The sequence below is a fragment of the Parasteatoda tepidariorum genome, chromosome 9 (assembly GCF_982258835.1).
Source record: "Parasteatoda tepidariorum strain Cologne lab strain chromosome 9, Ptep-v5.0, whole genome shotgun sequence".
Lineage (NCBI taxonomy): Eukaryota > Metazoa > Arthropoda > Arachnida > Araneae > Theridiidae > Parasteatoda > Parasteatoda tepidariorum.
In genome coordinates, this window is record NC_141763.1 from 53,412,236 (window position 1) to 53,422,315 (window position 10,080).

The following is a 10,080-nucleotide window of genomic DNA, read 5'->3' on the forward strand; positions in this document are numbered from 1 at the left end:
AGAAATATTTTTGAGTGTATAATTATAAAAATACTTTTTTTGTATTAAATTTTAAAGATTCTTATCCAGTTGATTTTATCACATTTAAAATTAATATACAAAATATTATTGAATGTTTGTGACTGAGCCATTAATGGTTAAAAAAGAGGAGTTATCCTCATTCACCTAGAATAAAGGGATATGGGTTTTTTAAAGAAACGGGACTAAAAATTTTGTAAAAAAAAGTTATAATTTTGAAGTACCAGATATCTTTGCTCCATAAACAATATCATTGATCTGCTTTAACATTGAAAAATATGTTTCTATACTAATGTATATGAAAGTGTAAGGTTGGACTGGGTTGAATTGAAGAGCTTAGGCTTACACTAAACTGTAACACTGATGAAGTATGTTTATGCCAACTAACAAACTTTTTTGCTAACATTTATTCATTAAATTTGGTAAATGTAGCTAATTAACTTTATTTTTAGAATTGAATCAAATTAAAATACGAATAATAAAGTTAAAAAGATCAATACAAATGTGAGCTATGAATATTAAATGTTTTAAAAGTTAAATTTTTTAAGATTTAGATAAAAAAAAAAGACTTTCTCAAAAATTCCTTTTTCTAGGCTTAACATATTCATTTTATTATTATTTTTTTTATTGGAAAAGAAGAATAGCAATTCTTTCCATTGTCTCCTTATACTCTGCAAAAAAATTTAAATTTTTAAAAAATATACTTTGTTAAAACCAAAATTAATTTGCAGGATACCAACTTGTAGCAATGCTTTATCTAAATTATTTATCAATTTAATGATTTATTTCACAAATTCCATTTGAGCAATAAAATAAGTTTAAAAGCATTGAATTGTATAAAGATTAACAATCAGAGTTGATAAAATAATAGAAAAGATTTGCTTAATCCAGGGATGGGCAAACTACGACCCGCGGGCCAACTGTGACCCGCCGGAAGGTTTTATCCGGCCCCGCGGATAGAATTTCAACTGATCCATGGTGAATATAAACAATATACATCCATTTTCTTGTCTACTTTGCTTAAAGCTATTTTTGTTCTTTCTTTTTTCACAAAGTACTGATGACGTTTTTACTTTCTCTATTTTTGTTCTACAAAAATTAATTAAATTTATAATTGGTCGAAAGACTAGTTATTGTATGTTGTATAATATTGTCAAGTGTTGGTATGTTTAATGTTAAATAAAATAAACCAAGAAAAAGGCTATTTAAAAAAAGTTGAGAAGCTGGAATTCTATATTGTTCCCATAATGTCCCTTATTCTCTAACATAAATAAAAACGTTAAAATGGCAGAAAGTTTATAATGATAGGTATACAACAAATAATTAAATATATATAAATAAATTTGCTCATCATTGTTTAAAATTAGTGAACAAAGAAAATTAGCAATTATAAAATGCTACAAACTTTGTTAACTATACAAACTTAGAAAGCAATAAAACAATTAAATTTCAATGTCTGACTATGCATGAGTTGAGTATTTATTTGCCAATATGAAAAGAATAAGTATACATTTTTATTTTACACATATTTAAACACAACATCGGTTTTATCCGGTGTGCTTTGCAATTCCATTTTAACAGGGCATTTAAAAATATAGCTCAACATTTCTTCTGTGTAGCCGATCAAAAAATAGAGCTTTCTTACTTGAAGATTCTGAGCAATGATACCAGCAATAATAATTAAGTTGTGTCTTCTTTTTATAATTACATCTGACAGAAAAATTCTATGCCATGTACCGTGCATGAACTTGCGAATGAAAAAATCCTCCACAGCCGTCTCTGATTTCCTAAGTCCTCCTAGCAAGTTACCTGATTAAATAAAAGTTACACACAATTACAAATTTAGCTAATGCATTAATTTAAATACTTGCATTAAAATAATTTTGACTTTTGGTTCTCTTAAGATAGAAAAGGGATTAAACTTAAAGAATAAATAGGAACAAAAAATGTTAATTAGTAATGGGATAAATAAACAAGTTGTGCAAATATAATTCTTTGTAGGTTAATATGGAAAAAGCTTAATTATTTTTCTACCTAATCGGAACCATTACAAAGAATCAGCTCTGAATGTTACTGACTCTTAAGCTCGAGTCTCAACCTCTTCAGTTAGGTTTTTATAAAAAATTATTATACGTATCTAAAAAAACATTATTAACTTAAAAATGTTAACCATTTTTTAATGTTACCATTTAAGAAAAAAGAGTGATATATGTATGTATAAAACATCACAGTGTCACAATTTTTTTTAATAGTAACGAGTAATGCTAAAATTTTTTTCACAAACAATGTTTATGAGTTTGTGCATGTTATGATCCGGGGTTTCCAATAAAATAACCTCTAATTTTTCTGTGGTACCTACTATTTTTAGAAAAAAAAAAAAAAAAAAAAAAAAAAAAAAAAAACACTATAACCCTAGTGAAAATTATAGGTTTCAAGTATACATTTTAGAAAAAATAAATAATTTTATTTAAGAAATATAACTTTATTTTTTCGTTTTTTCATTTAATGATAGCAATTTTTTTTTTTTTTTTTGAAATTACAAACTATAAAATTTGTACATGATGTTATATTACATAATTTTTTAAACCAAAGTATAAAATGAATTGATTGGATAACTCCCTAAGCAATATCAATTAAAGTTAATTTTTTTAATACTCAAAACATTAAATTAATAAGTTGTCATTTAATAACAATAAAAACTAATTCAACAGATTTATTTTAAATATTATCACAAAATTTGAGCTCTTTCATTGTGTACTGGGTATAATTATGTAAATACATTAAATATTAGTTCTAACCAATTAGAATTGTATTTTTGAAATCATTAAGTGAGTGAAAATCCAATGATTAGACCTAGAGTTTTACAACATTATTATTTTGTCCTTTTTACCATGCAACAAAAACAGTGTACCCATGTATCCAAAATATTGATGGTAATAGTTGATTCGAAATTTTTTTTTTATTGATACCAACTTAAAATTGTTATTTTAAAAAATGGTGAAAATACTGAATCAGAAGAGGAAATGTTTAGCAATTGGTCAATTCCACGACACAGAGCTTTTGGAGCACACTCCAAATTCTTTCAATTTTTAAAAAATAAATAATTATTTCACATTAAACTTTTCAAACAATGCTGCTTATAGTTTTCACATTACATCGTAATTCTTTATTTAATAATACTTTTATCAATATTTTAAAAAGTTCTGTTGGAAAAATAAACTATAATAAAAAAGTTAAAACTTTAAAGAATAATATTCAAGATTAAAGAATATGATTCAAGATTTTTAGAAACTCAGGAAACATTCTTACCGAATCTGGTTTGATTATTCTGATTAAAATACACCAATTAAAACCTCATTTTCTAAATGTATATTTTGTAAGGTGAAAAAGTTGCAAAAAAAAACAACAAAAAAAAAACACACAGTTGGTGCTGCATTGGAAAATATTTTGTTTTAAAATGAGAAGTTTGCTTTTAAATATTTTACTACATCAAAAAATTGTTTGTTTATAACAAAAAGAGAAGGTTAGAATATCTCTACTCTTCTCTTAAGATTAAAACTGATTAAACTTTTTTGTACGTTTTCAAACAGTATCATCAGAACATCTTGGAATGAGCTTCAAGTAGTTGGGAGACTGACTAAATGAACACTATTTCTCAACTTACTGTAACGAAAGATAAAAATTTTCATTACTTACTTGTATTCCAAGTATTCCATCCTTTTCTGTGTTTGATTTGAAATGGACCATTGAATTGTTCATAGGTTAAGGGTTTATTATGCTTCCTAGTACGCTTGTATCTACCAGCACGAGCTTCACAGCAGACAGGGGATATACTTAAAGAACGACTTGCACAAAAGATGTGTGGAGCTTTTATGAATGGCTAAAATGGAATTTATCATACTATCAACATTGCACATAATAATTATCGTGTACATTCATTATTACAATTAAATAGTTAGAAATAAAAAATTTATTTAGATCTAAAATTTTTTTTATCTATGATATTGAAATTTTGGAATACTATTTATTGTTCATCAAAGTTTTTAGGACTTTTTATGCAACAGTTTACAGATTGAGGTGTGAAGGATGAATCATTCACTAAGACAGAATTTTTTTGTGTCAAATCTCCCTAACACTTATATTTTTCTGCAAGACATTTTGAATTGTAACAAATATATATGTTACAAATTTAAAGTAGTAGAAGAGCTTTGTGTTCATAAGAAAAAGCCTTCAAGTATCTATAGAATAAAACTGCATATAATTTTTTTAATGGTAAGTGTGATAGTTTTATTTTTTACCAACATATAAAAAAATACATATTCTAATATTATGGGCGATATTTTCTCATTTTGACGGGAGAAAAGATAGACTAATTTAATTATATCTTTTTTGCATTTTGTAAGTTGTCATCACATCAAAAAAATAAATAATAATAAAACTTGTGAAAATCGTTTCAGTAACTACTGAAAAAAGGTAGACAATGAAATCACAAAAAACGTACTCTTCAAATAGGGGCTGCTCACAAGTGTGTTTTGTTTCGAAATTCGCTTACTGTAATAAATAATATAGCTGCACTTTGCTATAATGACCGCTGAAACAAACAAAATCGTTACATTAAAAGCAAATTAATCTAATTTGCACTTTGAACTTCGTGTTTGATAATAATATTACTATTTTTTAAAAACAATTATGAGTATATCAATAGTAATAACTGATCAATGAAAGATATCAGGTTTTAAAAAAGCAAATGAAAATATGTGGCAGTAATTTCTGAGGAAGTTATCAAAACGCTACATATATTTACAATAAAATTGACATAGACTAAAATGCGTAAATTTAAAATTTTTCATGTGCATAGTATATTAAAAATATAGAATATATTTTTTCTCTCCAGACAAACAAAAAATAGGAGGGACGGATATATAATAATGATTTATTAATTGATCTTTTATAACAATCTTTTGCTTTAAATCTGAATTTGTAACAAGATCCCCACACAGTCATATTTTATTAAATATGAAAATTAGAAAATATATTGTTCTTTAAAAAAATGAGAAAAAGTATAGTAACTTTTTAAATTGTAAGTGAAGTAACTTTTTAAATTTTTGTGACTTTAAAATAATTTTTCATATCATTCATTTGAAATTTTAGCTGAAGCTAGTCATTACATAATTTTTTTTATTCTCAGAGAGTAATAACAAAACAAGCATTTCTTCCCTCGCCAATATACGAGAAAGGCTTATTTTAAAAGTAATTCAGCTGAAAAAAAAGCATCTTTCAAAAAATTCTGCAGAAAAGAAAACTAAATATTTTTGCTTTCAAAATTAAAAAATGTTTGTGCAAGAGCTCTGTAACATTCTGACACAATGTCGCCATGACTCTCCCAAGGGGGACTCTTCTAACTGTATTTTTGCTAATCCTGAAGACTTATGACGGATTATACCTTTCGTAGGCCCTAGGCATAGCCAATTTTCGCAGGCCCTAGGCAATTAAAGATAAACTTCTGAATACTTTTCCTAACATTCACATTGCATTAAGAATATATTTGTCGATTCTTGGATCAAACGTAGAAGGAATCTGGAGAAAGATCTTTCTCCAGATTAAAATTGATAAAAAATTATTTGCGCTCAACAATGAATCAAGATCGCTTGGCATCGCTCACACTTATGTCTATTGAATACGACATTTTGCGTAGTTTGGAATTCGACAGCATAATACAAGATTTCGTTGAATCCAAAAATCGCAAAAAAGTAATGTATTAGATCATAAGATTCTACAAAATAATTTATTACCGAAAAATATTATATTTTTATTTGTATCTTCATAATTTTGTGCAAAATACACTTGTTGTTTTTAAAGCTAAATTATTTTTGTCAACAAATTTTTTCCTCCCAAGTTTTTCGTAGGCCCCTGAATTTCGTAGGCCCTAGGCACGTGCCTAGTGTGCCTATAGGTTAATCCGGCCCTGCTCATGACATAAATTATTTAATAAGTCTCAGAAAAATTATATCAATTTAAAACCATTAATTAAATAAACAGAAAAAGTAAAACTTGTATACAATTAAATGGGCATCTGTTAAAATACAATGTAATATACTAGGTTTTACAGGTACACCACATTCAATTTTGAACATTTGCTGAGAATTCAATTGGGTAAATCCAATGAATTGAGGGAAAACTAATTTGGGTATTTAAATGCAGTTAAAACATTTTTAACAAATTTTATATGTTGTTCAAGTTAGATGATTTCACGAGCCAATTCAGAAGCATTAAGTTTTAGAATGTTTGAGAATCTCCCTAGAATGAGACACATATCCTCCCAACTTAATAAACTTCGCTGTTATCTTTTAAAAAATAGGGATATTAGAGCACCATACTTACTAGGAAAATGATGTCTGAAAGACATAACAATACTATAAAAAATTATGGTAATATTAAGCATTTGATAAAAAGCTCAGGCTTATTCAGGCAAAACAATATAAGATAAGCATGCTTTTTCTTCTTTCCTTCCAGACGTGGATACGTACATAGGTTAGTAAAACCCTTACCTGTATAATCCGCGTCTGGCAACCACTTCCAGCCAACCTCAATCAATTATTTAAACTTTCAAAAGAAAGGAGGTTAAAATTTTTTTACAAATATACAGAAATATTAATTATAGTTTAAACAAGAATTTTTTTTTAAAAATATATATGACAAATAGAAAGTGACAATAAATGAATTTTGAGAAGTAAATTAATATAAAGGAAAAAAAAGATAATGTATATATATATATATATATATATATATATATATATATATATATATATATATATATATATATATATATATATATATATATATATATATATATATATATATATACACAGTGAAACCTCCTGTTATGGACACTCCTGCAAAACGGACGCCTCTCAATACGGACATATTTTTAATTCCCCGGAAATCTTCTATGAATAAACCATTACGCACATTCTCCGCAAAGCGGACACTCCCGTAACCGGACGCGGACAGTCATTTTGATCCTGAAACGTTGTTTTTTATCTCTACAAACCGGACACTACTTTTTCTAAATAAACTGCAAGATAAAAAAATTCAACTTTTCACCATTTTTAAAGCATGTAAATAAAACTTTTTGCCTTATCCATAACTAAAAATATTGTTAAGCTATTTCAAAACCGAAAAATCAATCTTTCTCCTGTCACCTTGCCTTATCTTTGTAAAGAAAGGAGAGAAAATGGTACTGCACTCCTGAAATAATTCTGACATCGGCATCTTTTGATCTTTTCATCTGGACCACACAGGTTATGAGACCCCTCAAGTCGAAATGATTTCTCTCAATGCTTCTTCCCCATTGAAAATTTATTTAATTTTCTTATCAATTTGAAGACTGTATTTAACACAACTGGGGTAAAAAAAAGAGAACAGAAGTATAATCTTTGAGGTGTTTATAAAAATGAAACATTTATTCAGACACTTGATAGCTGATCAATTGTGAATAATCATCTCCATTGGTCCTCATGACTTACAGGTATGCATTACTTTTTCTGTGAATCATGGGAGGTTTATTTTCCAAGAAGGTATTAACCATGTTCCCTATCAAATGATAAGTAGGTGTAAGGGGATGTGAACCTAATAATTGAAACAGACTGAGGACAGAACGCTCCTATTTGGCATCATATGTCTAACTTGAGAATCTATGCTAGTAGGAAAATTATATTTATTTATCTGTAGCTACATCCAGAATTATGTATTTATATCAAACTTCTTTATATATTCTGTTTTATCTTTCTTATTGTTTAAATAAATATTCTTGTAGATATTTACAGTATCCTTGTAGATATTATTTAATTATTTCTACATCTTTGAGAATATTCTAAAAACAATTTACGGTGTTAAATTTCGTTATTATGGTACCCTTCCCGTAAACGGACAACTCTCATAAACGGACAAATTTTTTGGTCCCATGAATGTCCGCTTAACGGAGGTTTCACTGTATATATATATATATATATATATATATATATATATATATATATTTAGTTATGGGTAATACTAGTGATCTGAGAATAATTTTTTTTTTTTAGAAGTCTTAAAATAATTGCAACAAATATGACATCATCATCATAGTTGGCCAGACAGCCCAATGCCTTCCTCTGAAGATTTCTCCATAACTGATTTATCTTTCATCTCTAATTCTTTTCATTCATTGCAAGAAAATCAGACTCCACCTAGTCAGCTCATCTCAACCGCGGCCTTCCCCGCTTTCTTATTCCAGTGGGTTTAAAAAGCAGCATCTTTTTTATTGTATTGTCATCACTCATTCAAATCATGTGAGCCATCTAATTCATTCTATTTATTTCTATGTATTTAATAATATCGTTTTTTTTTATAAATCTTGCACAGTTCAAAGTTAAATCTCCTTCTCCAGTTATTGTTTTTATTTACACTCTGCCAACAATTATGACAGTAACATTATAATTCTTATTCAAGTAAAACACGTAGCTCATTGCATGAATTTGATAAATTAAAGAATTATTGTTAAAAAATTTAAAATAATTCAAATAATTGGAAAGAATTTTTGCAAACTTTAAACTAAAGTAATTTACTACTGCATGCATGGAAAATAAAGGAAACAGAAACAGTTGATATTACTATTGTGGGGTAATATGTAGAAACAAATTTGATATAAATAAGAACTATACCCAGGTAATCATTATATATAAAACTTTTTTATAGTACTGTAGCAATTAAAAAAAAAAAAAACAGAATCAATCAGTTAAATTCCTTCATAATGAGTTCAATTGAAATTTGTATTTAAGCTCAAGGCTTTCAAATAATTTTAAACTAAGATTTCAATAATCCCCAAACGAAAAAATAGTTTGTTACTGAACATATTTGTATAAAATTAATTTCGTGGATTGATTGTTGATGATTTCGTGAATTATATTGTTGACTAGATTCGCTCATTATTGAAATCAGATAAAAAAGAGAAGGTTCAATGGTAGTGACACTCTACTAAACTCCACCCAACAAGATTTGTTGTTGCATTTGCAAAAAATAAAGAAGCCTTGAATTCTTCACCATGAAAATTTGGCAATGTAAAACAGTTAATTGAGTTCTTAAAAAAAAAAAAAAATGGCCAAGTTCCCATAAAAGTTTTAAACAAATCCTGTGAGTAAAGGCATTTGTCTGATCTATGCATATAATCAGTGAACGGCCCCCAAGTTTGAACTAGAAAATATTGCAATTTTTGCTATCATTATTAATTAAGATATATTAGATCAAAAATCCAAACCTTTGATTTTTCAAATCATTTAATTTAAAATTCGAGCTGATATTCGTAAAAAAAGGGGAAGTTCTGTAACACTCAGGGAGATATTTCCGTATCTTGATCTGTCGCTCCAACTACAATCTCCAAGGTGCCAAATAGATTTTAAACTTGCAAATTATTTAAAAAAAAAAACATGTAGAAGTTTGGCTGGGGTGGTTACGAGTTATACCGTTCCAATTGGTCCTTTTCTGTGATTTTTTTTAAGTTTCTCGCGAGCTGCTGCCCGGAAGTTGCCAAGACTTGGCGATTATTCTACCACAGATTACGATACGGAAATCCCCCCGATTTTTGTAAACACATATTACATACGAATATACTTTTAAAAGGAAAATATTACATTTTCTATTAATTTGTAAAATAATAACCTAGAGCATATTCATCATATTGTTTTTCTTTCTTGAATCTAAGTTTACGAGTAATAATGATAAAACTAATATACATTATAGGTCTAATTTATAAGTCGAAGGATTGCGAAAGATATTATTAATACAAATAGATACATACTATGATTTTTGAAAGAGATAACATTATCAGATAATAAGATTGAAAAGTTGAAGATATATAGAGTAAAACAATTTATTTCAAATTGTTAACACATTAATTTAGGTTAATAAACATTGATAGAAGGACATTGAGCAGAATGAGGGACATTGATTTGTTTTCATTTAAAGAAAAACGTTTCATGCTGCCTTTTTCTTTGCTCAATCGAAATAGAGCTGTTCATTCAAGTC

The 10,080-nt window shown here is 27.4% G+C and overlaps 1 protein-coding gene across 1 annotated transcript; it reads right to left on the bottom strand.

Annotated features, from left to right (window-relative positions):
- Nucleotides 1-1,475: 1,475 nt before the first annotated feature.
- On the bottom strand, nt 1,476-10,044 carry mRpS24 (mitochondrial ribosomal protein S24). Its single transcript, XM_016063149.5, has 3 exons — nt 9,854-10,044; nt 3,715-3,898; nt 1,476-1,827 (listed from the first exon to the last, which is right to left on the bottom strand). The coding sequence occupies exons 1-3, from the start codon at nt 9,875-9,877 to the stop codon at nt 1,538-1,540; spliced, it is 498 nt and encodes a 165-aa protein (XP_015918635.1). The 5' UTR covers nt 9,878-10,044; the 3' UTR covers nt 1,476-1,537.
- Between the last annotated feature and the right edge of the window lie 36 nt (nt 10,045-10,080).

Bases quoted from the DNA above. Each gene is read 5' to 3' on its own strand.
- mRpS24 (XM_016063149.5), bottom strand. From the start codon at position 9,877: ATGTTATCTCTTTCAAAAATCATA. The intron at 3,899-9,853 runs GTATGTATCTAT...ATTCCATTTTAG, and splicing joins TATCTCTTTCAAAAATCATA to CCATTCATAAAAGCTCCACA. The intron at 1,828-3,714 runs GTAAGTAATGAA...TTATTTAATCAG, and splicing joins ATGGAATACTTGGAATACAA to GTAACTTGCTAGGAGGACTT.